The 26435-nt window shown below is 44.2% G+C and overlaps 1 protein-coding gene across 4 annotated transcripts in view; it reads right to left on the bottom strand.

Moving 5' to 3' along the window:
* Positions 1 to 11939: 11939 nt before the first annotated feature.
* Positions 11940 to 26435, bottom strand: part of grk6 (G protein-coupled receptor kinase 6) — a 41837-nt gene continuing 27341 nt past the window's right edge. For 2 of the 4 annotated variants that reach the window (XM_066645204.1, XM_066645203.1), the window contains exons 6-16: positions 24847 to 24939; positions 24053 to 24116; positions 23570 to 23710; positions 21801 to 21991; positions 21659 to 21696; positions 20273 to 20362; positions 19804 to 20012; positions 19215 to 19349; positions 18957 to 19094; positions 18008 to 18142; positions 11941 to 15523 (exon numbers count right to left, since the gene is read on the bottom strand). In XM_066645204.1, the coding sequence (XP_066501301.1) occupies positions 15473 to 15523; positions 18008 to 18142; positions 18957 to 19094; positions 19215 to 19349; positions 19804 to 20012; positions 20273 to 20362; positions 21659 to 21696; positions 21801 to 21991; positions 23570 to 23710; positions 24053 to 24116; positions 24847 to 24939 (1285 nt within the window). In that variant the 3' untranslated portion in view covers positions 11941 to 15472. Of the gene's footprint in view, positions 15524 to 18007; positions 18143 to 18956; positions 19095 to 19214; positions 19350 to 19803; positions 20013 to 20272; positions 20363 to 21658; positions 21697 to 21800; positions 21992 to 23569; positions 23711 to 24052; positions 24117 to 24846; positions 24940 to 26435 lie in introns of all 4 variants that reach the window. The other 2 variants (XR_010795461.1, XM_066645202.1) reach the window with 2 other exon arrangements.

Here is a 26435-nt window from a genome sequence, read left to right as displayed (position 1 = left end):
TCAGGAACCAGAAAATTAAATGTGTGGATGTCCCTTAATTAAAATGGCATCCGTGAGGTACGTAGGATGTAAACTCTGTACTGTACAGTGTAGTGCTCGGGTGTAAATGGAGCTGTGTGTATGGTATCATTGTCCTGGTCAAATTTATGAGAACAGCAAGACACCTGTCATAAATTTACATAAAGTTAACGTTAGTAAAAAACCTTCACCTTTTGTTGATAAATCACAATCCAGTCCACTGACCTCACATATTACGGTCTGCGCAAAACTGCCTTTAAAGTACTATTTCATTCCTATTCTGTGAGCGCTTATCCACTTCAGGGTCACGGTGGGTCCGGAGCCTACCCAGAATCACAGAGCACAACTCGAGAACACACACTCACACCTACGGACACTTTTGAGTCTCCAATCCACCTACCAACATGTTTTTGGAGCGTGGGAGGAAACCGGAGCATCCGGAGGAAACCCACGCAGACAGAGGGAGAACACACCACACTCCTCACAGACAGTCACCCGGAGGAAACCCACGCAGACACAGAGAGAACACACCACACTCCTCACAGACAGTCACCCGGAGGAAACCCACGCAGACACAGAGAGAACACACCACACTCCTCACAGACAGTCACCCGGAGGAAACCCACGCAGACACAGGGAGAACACACCACACTCCTCACAGACAGTCACCCGGAGGAAACCCACGCAGACACAGAGAGAACACACCACACTCCTCACAGACAGTCACCCGGAGGAAACCCACGCAGACACAGAGAGAACACACCACACTCCTCACAGACAGTCACCTGGAGGAAACCCACGCAGACACAGAGAGAACACACCACACTCCTCACAGACAGTCACCCAGAGGAAACCCACGCAGACAAAGGGAGAACACACCACACTCCTCACAGACAGTCACCCGGAGGAAACCCACGCAGACAGAGGGAGAACACACCACACTCCTCACAGACAGTCACCTGGAGGAAACCCACGCAGACACAGAGAGAACACACCACACTCCTCACAGACAGTCACCCAGAGGAAACCCACGCAGACAAAGGGAGAACACACCACACTCCTCACAGACAGTCACCCGGAGGAAACCCACGCAGACACAGGGAGAACACACCACACTCCTCACAGACAGTCACCCGGAGGAAACCCACGCAGACACAGAGAGAACACACCACACTCCTCACAGACAGTCACCCGGAGGAAACCCACGCAGACACAGAGAGAACACACCACACTCCTCACAGACAGTCACCCGGAGGAAACCCACGCAGACACAGAGAGAACACACCACACTCCTCACAGACAGTCACCCGGAGGAAACCCACGCAGACACAGGGAGAACACACCACACTCCTCACAGACAGTCACCCGGAGGAAACCCACGCAGACACAGGAGAACACACCACACTCCTCACAGTCACCCGGAGGAAACCCACGCAGACACAGGGAGAACACACCACACTCCTCACAGACAGTCACCCGGAGGAAACCCACGCAGACACAGGGAGAACACTCCTCACAGACAGTCATCTGGAGCAGGACTCGAACCCACAACCTCCAGGACCCTGGAGCTGCAGTTGCAATCACTTTCAACATATTTATAAGAATATCTGTCTCCTAAAATCGTCAGATTATGTAGTGGGTCCGCTGCTAAATAGAGGTTTTAAAGCCTGAATGCAGCATGTGTGTGAAATTGGGACCTGGGCTTTTTTTTTCTTCTCTCTCGAAAATGCTAATTCTTTTGAAAAGGGAAAACTGAAGGAGCAAATATTTCAAATGAATGGCCTATACTTCATGACTCAACTCTCATTACTGAAATTGGGCTCATTTTCCTGAAGCTAGTAAGGGAGCAGCTGTGTGATCAAATAAATACAGCCATTACTCCTACCACTAATATACGGACCCCAGCTGTCTTACGGATTGTCAGTGTTCAGGTGCTTAAGGAAGCCAGCTGTGGTGTTCTCCTCTGAGCTTCCAGATGCTTGTGGGGTTAAAAGCAATCTTGATATAGTCATTTATCGGCATTAGTTTTGTGAAGTGGTGCTTAACATCTGGCAGTGGTGGGTAAGAAAAACAATGGGCCTCATTTATCAACTGTCCTTAAGTAGATATTTCTTCTTAAAGCCCATTTGCGCAGCTTTCACAAACACTTTGGGGGACATTTTGAGACAGAGAGCAACACATCTGGCTCAGAAAGAACTGTGGTGTCTGTGTCCGTCTTTAACAAATCATCCTCAGAAATCACGTACAGCATCAGTTCAGTACGGAACATGTCTTTTAGTGTCCGAATAGGGGACGATTTCCTATTCTATGGGAAGGTTTATTAAGGGGGCTATAGGTCCCCTGAAACAATGATGTCTAATGAAATCAGGGGTTTGTAGTTTGTGCTTTTCCCTGTGTGCACACGTTCCTGTAGTTCCATGTCCTTTTATGGAGATTAGCAGGCACAAACGTATGCTAATTAGGGACAATAAGCAGGGGCTTTCGATTTAAGACAACACTGGGATTTATAAGGACACTTCCCGAATGTGATATATATTGCATTAGCAATTGTGATACAAATGAGGGAAGGCATGAGGAGGCCTGTAAGGCTTTTCCAAATCACTGGAAGAGTCCTGGAATTAAGGGTTTACCTGCTGCATTATTTAATCATTCATTTACACATTGTCTGTGACCCTTATCCAGTTCAGGGCGGCGGTGGGTCCGGAGTCACTGGGTGCAAGACGGGAACAAACCCTGGAGGGGGCGTCAGTCCTTCAGAGGGTGACACACACTCACACCTACGGACACTTTTGAGTCTCCAATCCACCTACCAACGTGTGTTTTTGGAGCGTGGGAGGAAACCGGAGCACCCGGAGGAAACCCATGCAGACACAGGGAGAACACACCACACTCCTCACAGACAGTCACCCGGAGGAAACCTACGCAGACACAGAGAGAACACACCACACTCCTCACAGACAGTCACCCGGAGGAAACCCACGCAGACACAAGGAGAACACACCACAGTCCTCACAGACAGTCACCCGGAGGAAACCCACTCAGACACAGGGAGAACACACCACACTCCTCACAGACAGTCACCCGGAGGAAACCCACGCAGACAAAGGGAGAACACACCACACTCCTCACAGACAGTCACCCGGAGGAAACCCACGCAGACAGAGGGAGAACACACCACACTCCTCACAGACAGACACCCGGAGGAAACCCACGCAGACACAGGGAGAACACACCACACTCCTCACAGACAGTCACCCGGAGGAAACCCACGCAGACACAGAGAGAACACACCACACTCCTCACAGACAGTCACCCGGAGGAAACCCACGCAGACACAGAGAGAACACACCACACTCCTCACAGACAGTCACCCGGAGGAAACCCACGCAGACACAGAGAGAACACACCACACTCCTCACAGACAGTCACCCGGAGGAAACCCACGCAGACACAGGGAGAACACACCACACTCCTCACAGACAGTCACCCGGAGGAAACCCACGCAGACACAGGAGAACACACCACACTCCTCACAGTCACCCGGAGGAAACCCACGCAGACACAGGGAGAACACACCACACTCCTCACAGACAGTCACCCGGAGGAAACCCACGCAGACACAGGGAGAACACTCCTCACAGACAGTCATCTGGAGCAGGACTCGAACCCACAACCTCCAGGACCCTGGAGCTGCAGTTGCAATCACTTTCAACATATTTATAAGAATATCTGTCTCCTAAAATCGTCAGATTATGTAGTGGGTCCGCTGCTAAATAGAGGTTTTAAAGCCTGAATGCAGCATGTGTGTGAAATTGGGACCTGGGCTTTTTTTTTCTTCTCTCTCGAAAATGCTAATTCTTTTGAAAAGGGAAAACTGAAGGAGCAAATATTTCAAATGAATGGCCTATACTTCATGACTCAACTCTCATTACTGAAATTGGGCTCATTTTCCTGAAGCTAGTAAGGGAGCAGCTGTGTGATCAAATAAATACAGCCATTACTCCTACCACTAATATACGGACCCCAGCTGTCTTACGGATTGTCAGTGTTCAGGTGCTTAAGGAAGCCAGCTGTGGTGTTCTCCTCTGAGCTTCCAGATGCTTGTGGGGTTAAAAGCAATCTTGATATAGTCATTTATCGGCATTAGTTTTGTGAAGTGGTGCTTAACATCTGGCAGTGGTGGGTAAGAAAAACAATGGGCCTCATTTATCAACTGTCCTTAAGTAGATATTTCTTCTTAAAGCCCATTTGCGCAGCTTTCACAAACACTTTGGGGGACATTTTGAGACAGAGAGCAACACATCTGGCTCAGAAAGAACTGTGGTGTCTGTGTCCGTCTTTAACAAATCATCCTCAGAAATCACGTACAGCATCAGTTCAGTACGGAACATGTCTTTTAGTGTCCGAATAGGGGACGATTTCCTATTCTATGGGAAGGTTTATTAAGGGGGCTATAGGTCCCCTGAAACAATGATGTCTAATGAAATCAGGGGTTTGTAGTTTGTGCTTTTCCCTGTGTGCACACGTTCCTGTAGTTCCATGTCCTTTTATGGAGATTAGCAGGCACAAACGTATGCTAATTAGGGACAATAAGCAGGGGCTTTCGATTTAAGACAACACTGGGATTTATAAGGACACTTCCCGAATGTGATATATATTGCATTAGCAATTGTGATACAAATGAGGGAAGGCATGAGGAGGCCTGTAAGGCTTTTCCAAATCACTGGAAGAGTCCTGGAATTAAGGGTTTACCTGCTGCATTATTTAATCATTCATTTACACATTGTCTGTGACCCTTATCCAGTTCAGGGCGGCGGTGGGTCCGGAGTCACTGGGTGCAAGACGGGAACAAACCCTGGAGGGGGCGTCAGTCCTTCAGAGGGTGACACACACTCACACCTACGGACACTTTTGAGTCTCCAATCCACCTACCAACGTGTGTTTTTGGAGCGTGGGAGGAAACCGGAGCACCCGGAGGAAACCCATGCAGACACAGGGAGAACACACCACACTCCTCACAGACAGTCACCCGGAGGAAACCTACGCAGACACAGAGAGAACACACCACACTCCTCACAGACAGTCACCCGGAGGAAACCCACGCAGACACAAGGAGAACACACCACAGTCCTCACAGACAGTCACCCGGAGGAAACCCACTCAGACACAGGGAGAACACACCACACTCCTCACAGACAGTCACCCGGAGGAAACCCACGCAGACACAGGGAGAACACACCACACTCCTCACAGACAGTCACCCGGAGGAAACCTACGCAGACATGGGGAGAACACACCACACTCCTCAGACAGTCACCCGGAGGAAACCCACGCAGACACAGGGAGAACACACCACACTCCTCACAGACAGTCACCCGGAGGAAACCCTCGCAGACATGGGGAGAACACACCACACTCCTCAGACAGTCACCAGGAAGAAACCCACGGAGACACAGAGAGAACAATCTGCTACATTAGTTATTAGCTAATAATAAATATCCAGGACTCTTCAGATCAACCACAAACTAGTGTAAATATCTTTAAATGCTCTGTTTGTATGGGACAGAGCAGTTTATATAGAAGAGTAGTAAGGGATGTAGGAGGGCGTAGAAGCTGCCTGCTGCCCTCACTTCTGCTTGTCACAGTAGTTACCGAGCGGCTGCATGATTACAACATTGGCCATGGTTCTGATTACAGCTCCTAGTTTGATTTGATTAATCATGAGCCTCTACAAAGAAAACGTCTAACCTCAGGCCGACCCAGGGTCACGGTAACAGTGACGGATTACAAAGAATGTTCCAGATGATGGGGTCAGATCATCTGCAACTGTGATAAACAATCACCCACTTACTCCAGTTACCTCAGAGCAGAATCTGGGTTTACTTTGATACATACTCAAGGAAGCTTCAGTTCGAACAGTTCATCCCCCACCGAGCTGAGGGACTGGTGTAGTGCTCGTTTGAGGGAGCCCTGGGCAAAATCATCGTGAAGCAGCCTTTGTTTTGAAGCTGAAGAGAGCTTTTCTTGATGCTGATCCTGGGGATGAATATACGCTCTCAGAAGGAAGGGTTTTTACATTATGTCCCAGCAGATTCCGAGAACAGTCTCTTCACGCATAGTCTAAGAATATTTATCCAGTTTCACAGGCTCATTTTGTGTCCTCTCAAAGCCTTTTTCAAAGCTCTCTCCCTCTCTCTCTCTACCACAAACACTTACAGGTTCTTTAAGCGGTGGTTCAGTGCCATCGACCTTCTGTTATTGTCAGAACAGATCTTTTATGTTTGGAGTGGAGAATATAGAACATTTCGTTCCACTCTAACCTTTGTTTCCACCTCCAAAAAAAAAACCCCTACATCCGTCCTTATCCCATTCATTATCCTCTGACACGTCCCTCTCTAATAAGCCAATGTTAGATGTATGTACAGTAGCTTGATGTTGTTGGGTCACTTAAAGGAACACTAGGTAGTATTTATTCATTAATAATACAGCTTCAAAACAATTCTCATTGTTCCACTGACCTCTACTAGTGAGAACAGAGCCTTTGCTGTCGTGATTCCAGCCTCAGTGCATCAGTGCATTATGGAACTTCTGGAAGAGGGTAGGAACCCACCCCCTACCTCCCCTTGATTTCAGGACAGTGTTGTAAAAGTGAATCACGCTCTGCAGCTGTAGGGTGAGCCGAGGAGTGAAAATATCTAATCTCACTTAGCGTCCCTTTAATCACCTGTCTGAAGTAAAACCAAATGCTTTGGTACTGAACTCAAGGTTAAGAGTGCTTTAGCAGAATTCATATAAAAGCCTCCAACATTAAATGTATTCCCAATTGCTTCCAATTATATATATATCAGAGACCACTTACTGTGGTAAAATTGAAGGGGAAAAAAAAATCTACGATGATGTCCAAGGGCTGGTTGCACCAGCTGTAAGCTGTAAATTCAAAAGCCTCACACAAACTAGTTTTTGTAATAAGCTTATAGCGTATTATCTGCCAATTACTGCCACTTTCCCAAAGGCAGGAGTGAGTGGGAGGGCCACGAGTGAAAGCCACAAAATCATGAAATGTTAAAGATACCTATAGTTCACTTTAACTGTTGAAACATTGGATTCAGCTCTTAAATCATTGTTAAAACACTGCACGGATTGAAGAGTACATGAACCTTACATCACAGAGCTATAAATCTAAACATTTCTTATTCAGAATTCATGGAATAACCACTGGCTCCTTGTGTGTGAAGCTAATGTGTAGATCACGAGAGTGAGGAACCCGTGTTTTGGTCCAACACAAACAAACACTCTGAGGAATGTATGAGGCATTTCCTGCATTGTCCCTGAAGATTAAGAGACGGTGACCCAGTCTGAGTAAAGACAGTGACTCAAATAAATGTGACACAGTGATTCAAGGGAAGGCAAAAGGCCACTCTCCCTGTGAGTGGCAGGCTTCCAGAGCCTTAGAGCAGTGTAACCATATCCCCTCCGCCAACCCCCCGCTCATAGCGAATGTGCTACTGACCGCGGGGTCAAAGCTAACGTTGAACTCCACTCACACTACACATTAATGACTATGGTAACTACACGGGTTGCATCCATTTTACCACAGCTCTTGAAGTTACTTTGTGTGGTTTTGAAGATGGTGTCAGCTGACGGATCCCATGCCAGGACATTTAGCCTATTACACAAGTTCCACAACCTTGTAACGCAGATACAATCGGTGCCCCAGCGTCATCCACTTCAGACAATAAGAGCTGTTGTTTGTTGGCGAGTAAATGCCAGACTCATATCCACCCCAGAGGGCTGCATGAGTGTGCGCGATAAATACGAGAACTTTGTATCACTCTTGAGTTCTTGCTAAGTGCAAAATGCGTCACGGGCAGTGTGCAGGCTGTCCTCAGTCGTCCCTGACGTGCTCTATTTTCAGATAAGTAAATGTTTGGACATGCCAATTCGACCTTGTCTACATTTCAACAAAACCTTCCCTGTGACTCAAGAGACTGAAGCCTGTAATTGAGCTGCCGTTCGCTGAAATCTGTTCATCACTGACAGGTAATTTACAGTTTGTAAAATATGTTATACATCTACCTCTTCCTCAGAAGTTCTGCAGCACGGATTAATAATCTGTTGCTGCTATAAACAGAACTGTCTTTAATCACAGAGTAAATACACACATTAGGGCGCTCGTGTGGTGTTGAGCTCAGCTCTGTACTGTACGTACTGTTTGCTTGCTTCGCTGCCACCCACATCATGCTACAAACAAAGGAATGTAATAAAAGAAAGGAGAGATGTACACAGGCAGTCTGTGGGTCATAACTAGTGCCTGTGATTTTACTTCATGTCCAGGTTGCGTTTCTGCTTTGTGTTTCTGTGTAGAACCCTGAACAGGATGAAGCTCCTACACAAACAGAATAAAGGAATGAATGTTTCTAATTGTGGCCTTTTACAATTCCTTAGGAACTAATATAGCAACTAATACGTGGCAAAATTAATTACTGCAAAACAGTACGTTTTCAGAAAGAAAATTGGTTTTTCATTCATTGTCTGTATGCGATTATCAGTTCAGGGTCGCGGTGGGTTCGGAACCTAACAAGAATCCTGGAATCACTGGGTGCAAGGTGGGGTCACACCCTGGAGGGGGCGCTAATCCTTTGCAGGGCGACACACACAGTTTTGGGTCACCAATCCACCTACCACTGTGTTTTTGGAGCGTGGGAGGAAACCAGAGCACCCAGAGGAAACCCACGTGGATACAGAGACTTGACCTGCTGCACCATTGTGGTGTGTTCTCCCTGTGTCTGCGTGGGTTTTCTCCGGGTGACTGTCTGTGAGGAGTGTGGTGTGTTCTCCCTGTGTCTGCGTGGGTTTTCTCCGGGTGACTGTCTGTGAGGAGTGTGGTGTGTTCTCTCTGTGTCTGCATGGGTTTCCTCCGGGTGACTGTCTGTGAGGAGTGTGGTGTGTTCTCTCTGTGTCTGCGTGGGTTTCCTCCGAGTGACTGTCTGTGAGGAGTGTGGTGTGTTCTCTCTGTGTCTGCGTGGGTTTCCTCCGGGTGACTGTCTGTGAGGAGTGTGGTGTGTTCTCTCTGTGTCTGCGTGGGTTTCCTCCGGGTGACTGTCTGTGAGGAGTGTGGTGTGTTCTCCCTGTGTCTGCGTGGGTTTCCTCCGGGTGACTGTCTGTGAGGAGTGTGGTGTGTTCTCTCTGTGTCGGCGTGGGTTTCCTCCGGGTGACTGTCTGTGAGGAGGGTGGTGTGTTCTCTCTGTGTCGGCGTGGGTTTCCTCCGGGTGACTGTGAGGAGTGTGGTGTGTTCTCTCTGTGTCTGCGTGGGTTTCCTCCGGGTGACTGTCTGTGAGGAGTGTGGTGTGTTCTCTCTGTGTCTGCGTGGGTTTCCTCCGGGTGGCTGTCTGTGAAGAGTGTGGTAGGTGGATTGGAGAATCAAAAGTGTCCGTAGGTGTGAGTGAATATGTGAATGTGCATCGCCCTGTTAAGGACAGGCGCCCCCTCCAGGGTGTGTTCCCGCCTTGCGCCCAGTGATTCCAACTAGGCTGATCTGGATAAAGGTTACAGACAATGAATGAATGAATGGTTTGATCTTTGTTTTCCTTTAAAAAAAAAAGTATTAAAGTTTACTTTTTCATATTCGTTTTTGTTAAAAAAAAATCTGTAAAGCACTTTGTTGCATTTATATAACAAATTAGTATACAAATAAATATTAGTTATTATTATTACTACTATCATTATAATTACAAGCCATATAACTTCAGCGATGAGAGATACCTTGTGATCAATAAAATGCAAGCTACAGCCTCAAAATCACTAGGGAGTTAAATACTTTACTCTTTCATTGGCATCTCAAAATCCCACAGACGAACAGTGCTTGTTCTCCCAGGGCTGTGGCGAGCCCCCAGACAGATGCAACGTCGTTCCCCTCTCCATGTTAAAAAACCCAAGAAGAGTCTATTTGCGGCATTATTTATTTATTTTTAAACCCACTTAAAGAGCGTTGCTGGGCAACAGAGGGGAGGACTGGCGTGGAGAGTGAGGTGTGAGAGAGTGAGACAGCAGGGACGGTCTGTGGCTGATGGACGCAGTCTCGCTGGCGTCAAGAAAACACAACTCATAACCGGGATGGCTGTGGAAGTCAGCCCAAATGGCCCTCTGGCATTAGGTTACGTACAGTACACTGATGTGTTCTAGCCACTTTCAGGATTAAAGCGGCAGTTTGGTCAAAATTCAATGTACTAAAACTTCCCCTTAGCGCGCACACAGCCACTCAGCCAAGGTATGTTCAGAGTTCAGTACCGGAGCAACAAGGCTAATGGACCTAAGTTTATGTACTCTTTTTAGTACGTAGTACTTCTCATAAAAGCCCATGAAACAAGCAGATTTGACCCAATGCTAACTTGAATAAAACACTTCTATCCCTTTATTATCACCCTGTGAAGGACTGGCGCCCCCTCCAGGGAGTGTTCCCACCTTGCGCCCAGTGATTCCGGGTAGGCTCCGGCGCCCTGAACTGGATAAGGGTTACAGACAATGAATGAATAAATAAATCCCTTAATTAATTAATGTAGAAAGATTCTTCTGATCAATATCCAACTGCCGGTTAAGTTGCCGTTTAAGTCTCATCCGTACCTTCAGCACTCGTTCCTTAGCAACAACCCCAAACACACACTGCCTGGCTACAGCTAGAGGAGTTCCAGAGAGGGTGTGTTGAAGAGACAAACTTGTTTTTAAATTTTTCCTTGTTTTAGCACTGAAAACGGTTCACACGTATTAGTGGAATATTCTTTGCCATTCTTGCGCCATCTAGCTTGCTAGCTTTTAGCAGTGTGTGTGGAGACGTGAGTGTATGCTAGTACCTCTGTAGATTTCAAAGAAGAGCAGGAATGCCTTCTAATCATTTCTTTAATTGTACAGCCCTACAACTGCTACAGATAACTTTATTTTTAATATTATTACTGCTTATATTGTGTTTATTATTATTATTATTACTATTATTCATTTTTATTTCATCTATTATAGTATAGAAGAACATACATTTGTATATATCAAGAACTGGTTTGCGAATGTGACCAAAAAATGAAGACGAGTAAAACAAACTGAAATTTCTAGATTCTCAAGTGCGTAAGTTGTTAAACCTGAGTTTGCATCTTATTACCTGCTTCAGTTGAACCTAGTGCTTCAAGTCCAGAGCTTTGGAAATCTTATATTAGCTACATATATAAGAGTCCAATTACATTTTTATTTCCCCAACTATTGCTTTAACTGAAATGTGCTAAAAATGTGTGATTATGAGAAAGTGTTTTATATTTAGAGCTGTCATAATATGATGTTAAAAAATTTGGCTTAAAAAAAAAAAGTGTCAACACACTGACTGACTCACCCCTAGGACTGACTCACTGTTGCTGCTTTTTCTTACATTTCTCTGAACGTACAGCGTCAAGCATGTCTCTGCAACCATTCCTGCAATCCAGAGAGCACAGGCTTACACAGGAAAATCCAACCAAACAGCAGAGATCATTTCAAAGCTTCACAGTTAGCCTCCCAAAATAAAGGAACGCTTACAGTCCATCAGCAAGTACACATGATGTCCAAATAAGGCGATATCGAGAACAAAAAAAGCGATCACGCCACAATCTGAGAAATATTTGGCAAATGCTGTACTTGCAAATTCTTTCAAGTAGTATTCCCAACAAGGGCAGTGAGCTGGAGAAGCAAACCAGAATGTATTGAAAATTATTTTCAATATATTAGTATATTCACTATTTCAGTTCCTCTGTTGCCCATTGAATGGGGTTTCATTAAACCGTGTCGCACTTCATAACAACACAACAATCAAGAGCCTGTATCTAGTTTGAACACAGATGAATAACGCAGCAACTGGTTGATTGTAGGTTGATGACACTTGACATCTGTATTACACAAGAAAAGAAGAAAAAAGGCTGGAACTTTATGCTGAGTATCGATGGGTCAGAAAGGGCAACACATTTCAGCGTACGTCAGAATACAGAATACAGTTACACATTTACGTTAATCATAATCCACGCAGCTGATGGCATTTCACTGAATCTGAGACATACATTTAAATCTGCAAGAAATCAACACCATGATACAAGAGGTTTTCCATTTTATCACATGATATTTATGTCACTGATTAAAGGCCTTATATCCTTTGAGTTAAAAAACATGGTGGTGGAGGACGTTTATTTTTTTTTTACAATTAAAACGGTGGGCGGTTAATTCAGTATGTCGTCGGCTTATGTCTTTCTCAGAATGATGATCTGGCACTTCGCATCCGGAAACATTGGCAGGTCACTGGTGTTTTTCCCGTCGTCATTGGAACAGCTTAATGTTGGTTTCTGGCATTTCCAGGATGCAAGTTCTAGCAGTTCGTTTTGCTTTAAGGATCGCAGTAGCTATGCCAACCGTCACACAACATCTGTACTGCGTGAGGATCTTTATCACTGACCTTGGGATGTTTCAAAGTCATTGGGACATTGGTCTAACATCCTGAAACACTGGTTACTTGCATCCCGGAAAAGGCTCAAGTCCTGGAAAAAGATAAGACATTCGTATAGTACTCATTCCCACCACTTTTTTTGTTTTCTTTTTTCATCGTTCCGACACTGTTAGTACCTCAACAGCAGAAATCAGACGACCACTTCATTGGGAGTTCGAGTTGAGGTGGAACATGACGACCTCTAATCCAGGTCACTTATGCATGCACCATGTAGCAGAGGTGGGCGATCCCCAAACAGCTCTTTCCTCCTCATCTTTGAGAAGACATTAAATTGGCAACAGGTTTTATATCATTTATATCACGTTTTTATTGTGGCTTTAAGTCTCCAGTCCATAAAATTAACACTGTTCAGCCTGAAGCTGTGCTGAAGAAGGGTCATGACACATCATCAAAGGCAGTATATTGTATTCAGGACTGCTCCGAAGAGCACTAGCATGCCATTTAAGCACTGTTTTAAGGAGGAGTCTTTATATTCAGCACTTTCCGATTCGTTGCACTCATCTCCGTCCGCTCCTAATGAGGTAAAACTGAAATGTGTAGAAGATATGTGAAATGATGTGTACTACCACAAGTCCAACTTGTCCAAAAGCTTTAAAAAATAAACCAAATAAACAAAAAGAATCCGACCCAAAGGTCCCGCAGCAGTAGCATGGTAACAATTTCACTTTTACAGGGCGTAACATAATGGCATCAGCTAGTGGTTGTGATGAACAATAAGGGCACGTGCCGTGCAAACGTTAAGCGCATACATTCACACACACTCTCACACACACTTACTTAGATCATGTAATATGGACACAACAAAAATACATCAGTGCATTGCGTAAGAGGGGGGAAAAACAAACAAAAACAGAGTTATAATATACAGCTGTGACAGAAACTTGCAAATCACCTCCTTCACAGTGTTAAAGCCTGGCTCAGGGACAGATCAGAGTCAAATGAAGTTCAGTCTTGCTCTGTTTGCTTTTTCCTTTTACATACGTTGGCGGTAGTTAGATAAAAAAAAGAAAAAAAGAAAATCCCATTATTGCTAAATAAAACAGGAAACAAAAGTCTGAATCAATTTTACAACTGTACAGTACGGTAGAGACTGGAATGTACTTGAGTGTATTGGAGAAGAGCTGGACAGGAAAGCTGCGTGATGTGGAGAGATGGGGCTGAGCATTAGGACGTAGGCACCTCCGCTGAGGTAAAGGCCTGTTCCTTCAGGGCCTTTTTTTGAAGCGCTCTCAGAGTCTGATGGGTTTGATAGGTAGCAGTTCAGCAGTTGAACAATAGCCAAGAGTTGAAGTCGGGCTTCCAAAGCCATCTCTATCTCTCTCGCTCTCAGGAGACAAAATAACGTGCCCAAATGTTTCAAAAAGAAAAGACAAGAAGCTCGTGCCAAAATCTTGAATCAAGAACATGGACATCCACAGGAGACAAAGATGAGGTAAAACAACAGCGAAGGAAGAGTGCGTATGTGCAAAGAGAGCGTGGCCAACTCAAACAGCGACACCACGTCGCTCATGATTTTTCTTATAAAAAATCGTTAGATTTACAAGAGTACCTTAAAATGTCTAAGGCACCTTCCATGGAGATGGAGGACAAATCTAAAGTGGTTTGGTCTTAAGTGCATCAAGAGGCCATCGGAGTTGCCCCCGACTGCCGGCAATGCATGTAAAAAGCTATGTGTCGTCTTCATTTTTATTTTCTTTTTTTGGCGAAAGAAATGTATTGTGGTTTTTATTTCTTTGTCCCAAGTGTGGAAAAGCAGCAAGAAACCTTTCAATGCATGATAAATCTACACAGCCACAAAATGACATCTATAATGCATGTGTTGAGGAGCCGGTTTCCGTACGTGTGCCCACTAACGACGGTGACTCATCGGCCTCATGTAGCCCGATTAAAAAAAATACATATTATTCAATTATATAATCACACAGCTACATGAGTGATGTATGCATTATAAATGCAAAAATGGTTTATGCATAGACTCACCATGCACAGATGGGCCGAACCGAACGCTAATCGTGTGTTCTTTTTCTTTTTCCATAGAGAAATTAGCAGGAAGACACAAACAAGGCTTTACAGATGAGTGTCGCATTATTTACAACAATGACACGATCCGGCTGCAGTTTGTTGACACATACAATACGCACTTGAAATGTTTTTAAAAAATAACAAAATTTAAAAATCACGCCTATTTGGTTTTACTAGGTGTCTTTAGCTAAAATAACGCTATACACTTGAGACTTCAGGCGTAAAATGTTTCAGTTTGTACACATCTAGAAGCAAGAAAACCCATCCGTGTTCTTCTGTCACTTTGTGTCTGTGTTTTTGTAACACCCTCCCCCATGTCCACACACACCCACACACACACACACACACACACACACACACAAGGGAGTTGCTCAAGGTTTTGTACAAATGGAGTCATTTGATTGTCAAGATTACCATTAAGAAAAAATAAAATCAAAAATATAAATATAAAAATATCTGTGAACATACTTAATCCTTCTTTCGCCTTTGTTTAAAACAATATCCGAACACACACTGTACAGGTATGAGATCAGTAATCAGTTAAAGAGAAGATAAGAAAAGAAATAAAAGGCAAAATAAAACACAAACAAAAAAAAAAAAGGCGGCGGCGTGGGGAGGCTATGACACAGGCTGATAACATGGAGAAGAGCGCTGTTCTGGGGTCAGTCAGGCTTTGAGTCTTGAACAGTGTTGACTTACCTGTCATTGCAGTACTCTGCAAATGATGAACGGTAATCGTGACCCATAATGATGTCTTTAAGTTTCGTCGACTTTAAATAACATAGACTGCATGGCTATATAGTGAAAATATACATTCCAATGTTTATATAGAGCTATCTTAAAAATACAAATGTGCAAAAATTGTAAACAAATGGGATCCTCAGTTGGATGGTCTGGCCATACCCCCCCCCCTTCTCCTCCTCCTCACAGCCGGGTGGGCTCCTCGTCACTGTCGCTGCAGTTCCCACAGCAGTCCTGTGGAGCAGGGAAGAGACGCTGTAAACAAGGTGAGGGGGAAAAAGACCTATCTACAGCAAATATCTAAACACAGGAGAACCACATGATATGGTCGATGTGCACTGTTGCTAAACATTCACGTCGGCGTAAAGCCTCAAACGTTAACTACTGGTGGGCAAGGTCCAGGTCTCTCAACTGTACTATCCCCCCATTGATGAACGGTTCCCTGAGAGCCACAGAGACCAGGCCTCTGCAGGTAGACTCCTGGGGTCCTGGGTTCAATCCTCGTCTCACTCATGTTTGAGGAGATTGGTGTGTTCTCTCTGTTTTCCCTTGCAATTTAAATAATCAGTGTTAGTTGACTGGCTGTGAGAAAAAGGGTCTTGGGACCAGAAAGTTGCTGGTTCGATTCCTATGACAGATTGGAAAAACTGGGGTGGAGGGAGTGAAGAAACAGCACTGTCTCCTCCCTCAAGTCATCCCTGGCATCACTGCTCCCCAGACGTGGACAACGGTATTCTTTGTACATTTAATGATGCCAAATAAATGTGCACCTGTACATTTTAAGGTGGAACAAGCACAGGTGACTGTCTGTGAGGAGAGTGGTGTGTTCTCTCTGTGTCTGTGTGGGTTTCCTCCGGGTGACTGTCTGTGAGGAGTGTGGTGTGTTCTCCCTGTGTCTGCGTGGGTTTCCTCCGGGTGATTGTCTGTGAGGAGTGTGCTGTGTTCTCTCTGTGTCTATGTGGGTTTCCTCCGGGTGACTGTCTGTGAGGAGTGTGCTGTGTTCTCTCTGTGTCTGCGTGGGTTTCCCCCGGGTGCTCCAGTTTCTTCCCACGCTTCAAAAACACACGTTGGTAGGTGGATTAGAGACTCAAAAGTGTCCGTAGGTGTGAGTGTGTGAGTGAATGTGTGAGTGTGTGTCGCCTTGTGAAGGACTGGTGCCCCCTTCAGAGTGTGTTCCCATCTTGCGCCCAGTGATTCCAGGTTTATTACAGCTTTATTTTAATGGCATTAAAGATCCTGGTGTTAATACTATTTTTAACAAATCCCTTTTATATTCATTAAATGGCACACTGTGTCTTGTGGAGGACATCATGTTCCGATGGGTCACCGATTTGTGTTTCTCCTCATGTTCGTGGCATGAGTTTCTTTACAGATTTAAACCCAAACGGACATTTCTCTTGGGAATTTGTTCTGCAAATGACCACTTTATTCATGAATAAATGTACTACTTATTTACAACTTTAAAACCACAAAACAAACTCGGCCCCGCAGTAAAACAGAACACAGCTAACCCAGTGACCACAGTGAGATTTATGCCCTGAACCTGACCCTGGAGGGTGACGACAGGAAGTACGCATGCTCAGTAAGGATGTTAAAAAAATAATAATAATGTGATCATAGCCTTAGACCTTACTATGTCTTTACTAACTTATGAATAAACTGCCTTGTGATTTCAAACTCATTCGTCATCCAACATGATGCTGTGCTTTTCCCACATTAACAAATCACACTTTCAAGCAAATCAACTAAAAAGAGCCTAAAAAATATATAAATACTGCCATAAACACACGCATATAAACCTTTATTCACATCTTACTTTACCTTTAACGCCTCATTATTTATTCTCTTAAAGGAACACCAGGTAAGTTTTGCATTTTTACTCCTGAGGCTCCCTCTAGTGTAATCCATTTTTACACCACTCTACAGAAATCAATGGGAAAGAGTTGTTTTCCTACCCTCCTTCAAAAGTGACACAGTGCAGTTTCTGCAGTGCTGAGCCCAGAGAAGCAACAACAGAGACTCTATTCTCGCTGTTACAGTTCAGTGGAGCCTCACAATGATTTTAAAGCTGTAATTCTAAGATAAAAATATTACTAAGTGTTCCTTTAAATGAAACAAAATGTAGGATGAACGTTGTTTATCTTCTGGTGCATTTTATAACGTGTGTTTAAATTTATAACTTGCAGGATTAGCAAAAATCTGTGGTAGTAAACACACAAACACACACTAGTGAGTAGTTCTCCGCACACACACTAGGGGCAGTGAACACACACACAGCCGGAGCAGGGGGATGCGAACCACCTCAGCGCCCGGGGAGCAGTTTAGGGGTTAAGGGCATTGAACAAAGACTATGAATGAATTTTCTTTTGCTGATCCGAGGAATTGAACCCGCGACCCTCCGGCCTCAACCTTGCTTCTCTAACCTCTAACCTCGCATATTTGAACGGTTTATATTTTATTGTTGTTGTACTGCGTCTGTTATACTGTATCTGTCCTGCAGTGCTATCTTTGTTTAGGAAAATTTGTGTATTTCATTGTATTTTACATTGACCACCATGTTATAAAAGCGATAAGCCATTTGAGACCGTGCAAGGGTAAGGTTCCCCTCAATAAAACTGCAGTAACACACAGCCTCTCGTGGCTTATTGCTTTAATGAGCTTATGAGGTCACACTTATGACGTGATTACCGTGTTCTAAAAGCTATGTACAGTACGCACCTGTCTCCCAAAGAGTCTCTGCAGCAGGCCCTGTTTGGGAGGGGGCGAAGGCTGGCCTCTCCAGTCCAGGTCCGGGGGAAGAGTACCATCCAGGTTCAGCACGTTGAGTTCTTTAAAACACTCTGACTCAATCATCTGAAGGAAGCCAAACACAGGACGCTACGTTTATTATGATCCATCACGAGGACGACTACGGATATAGGACCACGGATATCAAACAATGGAAGATCGTAATTACAAGGCTACAGATGTTTTATCTGAAATTACCAAAGGCGAATCATATTGGATGTACTTTTCTGAAACATGAAGTAAACCTGTTATTGCTAAGTTAAAGACTTATCTCTGTTAGCTGTTTGTCAAAGCTGATGATAATGGCCTTTTACTTGTATTTTATAACCTGTTGTTATCTTTATAGCTTGTCCCAGCATCTGTCCTACGACTCCCGGCGAATGAAAGTACTATGTAATGAGTGAGTGGGGTTTACTCAAGTCGAGCACTAAAGAAAATGCCCTTTGTATTTTACACAACGTTGGGTAAAAAACATTTGTGGTTTTAAAACTTCAAAAACTAAATACTTGGGAGTTCGGGAAATAGACAAAGACCTGTCTCGGCGCTTTAAGGGAACAAGTCCACCTCAGTATTAAACAGAGGGAAGTTTAAACCCATATTTTAAGGTGAAATATAAATAAAGAAGAAAGCAAACACATGGATGACTCGGCATTAATCTTTTAAAAACAAGAAAAATAACATCTACTGGGTGTAATGTTACTTTTATCATTTAAATCTAAATCTGTACTCTTACAAAATAAAAATAATGTCACAACATTACATTTAAAGTTCACGAAGGTCAGATTTCCTATAAACGATAAGTCACACCCTCGGTCTTGACTGAGGCCTGTACTGTTTGCGTTTGGTCTAAATCGACTAAAGTGTAGCTTTCTGTACTGACCTCGTTTTGCCAGGGGATGGACACGCTGCCTGTGGATACTTTGCTGTAAAAGGAGTCATCTTTGGGCTCCAGCTCCACCCCCTTTACAGTGGAGAACTGCTCGATGTCCAGAACATCCTTGCAGTAAATTGCCTGAGGCTGAAGACAGACATGGACAAGTCACACCGACTGTGAGTCCCAGATGAACACAATAATGCTTCAATCAAAGCCTAGCTGATCGGCTTGATAGATTTCAACAACAAGCTAAAACGCGCTCACGTCGGGAATGAACGGCGCTTCCAGCATGCCTGCCTCCAGCCGCCTGAAGTTGATGGAGCGAAAGAGGGCGTGAGCCTTTACCTCGGAGGCTCCTCCTTGACAGCCAAGTCTCTCGTTGGGGTCTTTGGCCAGCAGCTGTGGGGTTAAAAGAAATCAGCAGGGAATCTTCTTAATGAACACACTTTCCTCACAGGATAAATAAAACATGGTTCCCTCTGATTAAGCCCACTACAAATCAAAATACTCATTAGCAAAGATATTTCTGCGCGTCACGGACCCCTCTCTCAGCTTGAGATGAATTTCGAGAAACGACAGTCTCTCTCAGGCATGACTCGAATACAAATACCACTAGCTAGCTGATTAGCGGTTAGCTCGGATATTTTGAGGTCACAATAATCAGCAGCGTGCCAGCATGAGGGCCTGGCAATCACACACTAAACAGGCTAGGCGTCATGATTTCTTTCCTAAAACGAGGAACTGCGTGATCAGGGATGCAAACGGGGTTCTTACACCACTTTCTTTCTTTTTTTGTGGCTGTGTTTACGTAAATAACAGGCGAGTGATATGCGTTAAAAAAACAGACGCTGACCATTTTACAGAGGGACTTGGCATCTTCAGAGAACTTGCTGGAATACTCTTCCTCCACCTCTTTCACCAGCCGCTCCACCTCCTCACGCTTGATTTTTTTCTTGCGCTGCTGGAAGGGAGACTGGCCCTCGATCATCTCGTACAGCAGGCAGCCCAGGGCCCACCAGTCTGGGCTGAAGGTGTACCGCTCATTCTTCACCACCTCAGGGGCTGGATGGAGCACACATTCCAAATAAGATATTATTATTCATTTTAATACGTACACATTTACACATAACACATTTTTTAATGTGGTTTCCTCTACTGCTGAGGTTTTAATTCGGAATGAACCTCAGGACCCAGTGGCTTAGATTGAGAGTAAAATACCGGGGTTGACATAAGTAGCTCATTTGTAGCTACAGAAAACCTTTGAAATGAAACCACCTAATATTAAGACCGCTACTGAACGTCATTTAAAAGGTGTTTCTTACCCATATAGCCCACGGTGCCCACTCGCCCTTTGATTGTTTGTCCCTCTGGTACATGCACGGCCAGGCCCAAGTCTGATATGCGGATATGACCTGAAGAAAAACAAACACTGTGAGCTAATTTCTTACTTGATATTCTGTACATCGTTGCACAGGACTCAACCTTCCTTCTTGCCTTTCTTTCCTGAATCATTCTTTTTAAAATCAAGTTAACAGCCATCTGTGAACACGGTCATAAATATTTACCTTTGACACGTGTGTAATGAGAGAATTAGGCCACTGTTTTTTAATGAAAAACATATTCTACAACTGCACTGTTACTTGTGGAACCACAGATGACGTATGATGAAGTTTTTAAATGATAAATACATAAAGGCAGGGCACTACTTGTTTCACTGTACCATCTAATAGCAGACTTCCCCTCACAGCGCCAGGGCTGCCCCAGCCCCAGGGTAAGTGTGATGGTTATTTATTAATAAACCTGTTTATAAACTCATGCCATAATTGCTGTATGATCAGGGGAACCATATTCATGGGCATCGTTCACCAGTCTCCTCAAGAGAGGTCATTATGGTCTTGTTTCAGCAGCACGTCCCTGAAGCTAAATGACTCCACTGATGTCTAAGAGAGGGCCTCACTGACACAAGGATGGCCAAGGAGAGGCCTGAACCCACTGGCATATGCCTGTTCTAGAGCTTGGCATTATCAAGAGTTTTGAAAAACATAGTGTACTCTACTCCCTCTAGTGGATGAGGGCGGCATGGCAGGTTGAAAGTGAAGTACACAAACCCTTTCTTCAGGAACTGTGACTTGATCAAAGCCAGGGGTTGCTGCCGCTTTCGGAGCAAGAAAAAACAAGACCTTGTTCTGCACCAAAATGGATTTACAGAACTTTCCACTACTTCTCTTAGTTTACAATGAAGATCATTCTCACGCCACGGTGCTGTTTTAGGACAGATTTAAAACTGCAGCTACTGTCTTTTTAACAATTTGACGGTCATGGACTGTGTCTCTGTACACACTGCTGTCCCACATGTGCACAAATGCCTGGGTCATCTACTGAAATTAATAATTAACAGGTCGAAAAGAGATTTTTCATGTTTTCATGCATTTTAACTTGCCTTTTAATACTGTATTTTATTATTTGCATTGATGTTACATGAATGAACGCTGTTTGCATCTGAGTTTTGCACTACAGCTGGTGTAGCACTGGGATCTAGTTGTTAAGTTGTCTCAGATAGACTGCGGTTTGTGCTGTGCTACTTGTAAGTGTGAGTTTCCAGTGCAGAACTAAAGATGTCAGACAGAGTCTTGGCTGTTTGAGTATATTGACATTAAAATGGGCTCTTGTAGACGTCCTAGGCAGGGCCTATCCCTGCGTCTACTCACCATGGTCGTCCAACAATATATTTTCCGGCTTCAAATCCCTGGTGAGACAGAAAGCAAGAGGCGTCGGGTCACACCACAGCTCCTCATCGAACAAGCCATTACAGCTTTATTTGTGTAAGCCAAGTAGCGGAAACACACTGACCTATAGACTATCCTCTCTCTGTGGAGATCCTCCAAGCCACAGCAGATCTCAGCGGCGTAGAAAACTGCTCTCTTTTCCTCAAAGCCGGCGTCCCCCATGTGGTAGATGTGGAACTTCAGGTCTCCCCCGTTCATCAGCGTGAGCACCAGACACAAGGCGTCTTTCGTCTCGTAGGCGTACGCCAGACTCACCTCGGAACATGACAAAAACGGCTGTCATTTCGTCCCGACAGTGATGCCGTACAGTTTCACATATATGTGGTGGATGTGTGGGAAAGTGTATCTAGAGTCTTAAAGAGCCTGAGAAAACTGACCGACCGCCAAACAAAACAACCCCAAAATAGCCTGCATAGGGTCAGCCTGCAACCGTATACGCAACCCACTAAAGTCCATGCTTGCACGACTGGCCCTACTTTTCTATAAGAACATTTACAACCTGATGCTCTTAGCCTTACTACTTTACATTTTATAGGACAGCTTCTTAGACAGGGATTAACGACCATATCGACGTTTCAATGGCAAAATCACAGTTCAAAATGCTGTGTAGTCCAGGTCTAGGCTTAACCCCCGTCTGGGAATCCATCCAGTTCAAAACTATAATAAACATATTGCTATATCACAGAAGGTCCATAACACTCTGTGTTTAAGTCAGCGCTCTTAATGTATAAGGCCCATATCCATAAACATTCATCGTCTGTAACCCTTATCCAGTTCAGGGCGGCGGTGGATCCGGAGCCTACCCGGAATCACTGGGTGCAAGGAGGGAACCCAGCCTGGAGGGGGCGCCAGTCCTTCAGAGCGACACACACTCACACATTCTCTACCTGCTGCGTCACATCTTAAATTAATTAGTTGTAGCATGTAAACACTGATAAATGCTTCTGATAAATCTGAATTTCTTTTACTACATACCATTGTATTTATTTTTTGTTACATTAATATACATTTGCCCTTTCAGCCTATAAACAGTGGCCAGACTGAGACCATTACTCACACAGGGGCTCTTGATCACTCACTCATTTACAGACACAGGCATTGAGTACAGTGCCACCATCTGTTCCTTCGGAGAACTACTAGGCTTGAGGTGCGCTGTTAAATTGCGTCCTTACAGAAATGGTTCCTCAAAAAAGAAGATTCGTTCCCCCTGGCTCCGCCCATGCCTACATACGCTTAGCCCAACACACTCACAATAAATAGTTTAAGGAGACTAAATACTGTACAAGGTTGTCCACTAGGGGGAGGGGTGACAGGGCAGCTACATGTACAGAGAAGACCAAAAGTGCACATACACCCAGGCTACAGACTATACCGTCATTTTGGCAAGTTCCCTTCACAACCAAGGTATTTCATATCCACTGATTACAGACCGATATTTAAATCACAATTGTCCACAGCCATTTTAAAGCCAAAAAAACGAGAGGTTGGAACCTTTTAAAGCAAACGTCTCGTTTCTTCAAGTGGAGATCCACAGCGGAGACTAGGCTTAACTCATGTCCAGAAAACCAGCTCTAAATGTCTTAAACACTAACACGGCATTATAATCTAATATCTCTTGAGATCTGGTGACCACATAAAGGAAACAAGGACATTTCTGCCCCTTCCTCAGTGGCTCAGAGACATAAGGAGCTTGTCTGTGCTTTATTTTTTTTACAGCCCAAGAAGTTATGATGTTGCCACTGAGATGCAAAAGATAACCAACCTCTTTAAATGGAGGGATTGTGAGGACAAACGGTGCATTTAGGGTCGGGCGAAAGAGCCTTAAATACTTACTACAAACCGGCTGTTGACCTTTTCTAGAATTTGCTTCTCATTCAGAGCCATGGACTCGCCTTTCCTCTTTTTGATTCTTTTCTTCTCCAGCTTCTTGCAGGCGTACATCTTCCCTGTGGCGCGCACCTGGCATGCACAGACCTTGGGCAGCAGAGAGGGAAGTGGATAACAACTCAACACCTCAGGAACTCCTCTCTACAAGTGCTTTTTTTGTGAATGTAAATAACTAATAATACAATATCCTCCCAACATCCTCCTAACGAATTAATGTAATTCCAGTGTTATATCGTACAGTTTTAAAGCTCTGAAAAAGTACTTAATGGAGAAACAAGCACTTACAAGGACTTACAGTTAGCTATATATTGTACACACACTGTCATGTCAACGTTAAGTTCGCATGGATAATAACTTGCATCACATTGTGGTATCTCATGGTTTCCAGCTTTAAAACATTAGTGTAAATGAAACATGGTTGAAACTCACCTCACCAAACCCGCCCTTCCCCAATACCCTGTACTGACGGAATGTGTTTTTTGTAACTGGTTGTCTGTTGAAAAGGAAAACATATTTAGCTATATTTATCATAACAGGTTTCATGCATATTTTCCCAACAGATTACAGGCACTTCATATCTGTTGTATTAATATTTACACAGGAGCTCGGGCCACACACAAGTTTCTGGAATACCACGTTAAAATACAAAGCTCACTATGCTGTCTTGGCACCGCTGTAGTCTGGACCGAAGTGATCCAGTGGGCCTCACAGGACCAGGATGGTGAAAGGAATGGGTTTTTTCGCTCTGTCTAAATTATTTGGACTGGGATATGTCCAGACTCGCTTTTCCACTTTCAGGTTGAAGACATTTTTAGGAACAAATGCAAATAAACAGCGAGGGGGCAAAGTTCACATCTGGTTTGCATAAGCTAGGCTTCGTAAATAAATCTTGGCACCCAAAGGAATAATCAGAAATTCTCATGGACGCTGAAGAACTTCCTCGTGGTATCACTTCCACAGTAGGAAATGCTCCTGAGACAAAATTATACTTTTGTTTTAATACTGAATATAACAACCCACGACCACTGACAAGGAACAAGTTTAAACAGCAGAAACAGTTTAGTAGATGAGCAGTCAGATATCTTGGCTGTGACTCAAGAAGTCATGGGTTCCTCTGCGGCTCTGATGGATTGTGCCACTGTGAAGTGAAGTGAAGGGTACTGAGAAACAAGTGGGAGCACATATGGGTCCTCAAGGCTTTAAAAGAAAGGCTAACGTGGTACCTCTCGAGCCATTTCCACTGCAGGAAGCGGTTGAAGTACATGCTGTCGAGGTAGTCTGCGAAGGGGGCCACACTCAGGTAGTCATGGATCAGTCTAGAAAAGGACAGATTGACAGAATAAGAACACTTTGGAACACACTCTTACCCATCTTTTCTGATGCAAGGTCTTATATCACATCCATTTAAAACGAGCATCGGTTATTAATGAAAAACCCATGAAGATGAATGGCCTTCATAGGTTTGACCACATTAGTTCTACTGGGAGTTTTGTATTCTGACTCCGTTTACTTGCTTCCACTCTGCTCTACAGGCATCACACCACCAAGAGTCTACTAGAAAAAGACAGGTTTGGTTTGTTTAAAGTTCTTGCTTGGATTCCTCAGCCTAATATGGAATTTTGGCCTGTGTTTTTCGCTGCTCCGATTATTGTTTGTATTGATTTTGCATGCTTTGCTAGTTGTCTGAATGTTTGGATGTGTAAATGTTTGTATATTTGCGAGCTGTGACATCTTAGTAATGGTCAGCAAGTTGGAAATGCCATCATTTGTAAGGAGAGGACTTTGTGGGAATCACATTGGCATCAGTAGAACTGATTTTGTGGTTTTGTTTTCAATGTATAAAAGTAAAACAAAACTGTTCTTCAGTATTTAACCCATCCCTAGTGCACTAGAGGCTGTGAGCACACGCACATCTGGAGACGTGGGCAGCCATCCCGGCACCTGTTAAACTGTGGTTATGTGACTTGTTCAAGGGCACTTCCAGAGGAGGAAAGCTACCATTGTGGAGAAACACTGTTCTCTCTGGTTCGTTTACGTTCAGAAGCTCTGCGCCTTTTAAGGTAGAATGGCATCTTTGAGGGAAAAAAAAACATGTACCTGACTAGCCTTAGCCACAGACGCTCCGCCCACAAGTGGACATAGAGTCTGATACTTGAGTACACTAATCTGGTCTCGATGTCAGGATTCTGCCAGTTGCATTCTGATTGGCTCTTGATACATCTGCGCATATGCACTTCCACGTATCGTTTTGTACTGGCTCTGGTATTGGTCCAACGTCAATCACCTCCTTCTACATGTCAGGCCAAAACAGCAGACTTGTGATTGGTCCTTTGAGTGTGATTCAATCTTTTCCTGCAGTAGTAGGCAGTTTTTGCCACGTTATGTTGCAAAAAGCACCAGACTCTCCTCAAAAAATGATCTGGCAACACGAAACTAGTAAGCGGCTGATGTGTAACTTGTCTGTACGTTTTTATTCACTGTTTAAATCACCACAGAAACTCGTTTGTAACTGGAGTTGATTAATTGTGTAGCACTGTCTCTAATGCAGTTAGCCATATCCCAAATCTGGAGATGTTCCACCTTAAGTGATCCGAAAAAGCAAAAATAAGCCAATATTAACCCACTATGGAGCAAGAATACAGCAACATCCTTATCTCGGTTCATGATCTGACTTCTCTCAGTTTTCTAAAAAACTCCAGATGCCTTTTCTCTGCTGTGAACTGAGAGAGAGAAAGCCTAGCATACCGAACTGAGACACTTTGTTTTTTTTTACCCATTTACAGACACTGGGGCTTTATAAACATATTAGACT

The sequence above is a fragment of the Hoplias malabaricus genome, chromosome 15 (genome assembly GCF_029633855.1).
Source record: "Hoplias malabaricus isolate fHopMal1 chromosome 15, fHopMal1.hap1, whole genome shotgun sequence".
Lineage (NCBI taxonomy): Eukaryota > Metazoa > Chordata > Actinopteri > Characiformes > Erythrinidae > Hoplias > Hoplias malabaricus.
This window is presented reverse-complemented; position numbering and strand designations above follow the sequence as displayed.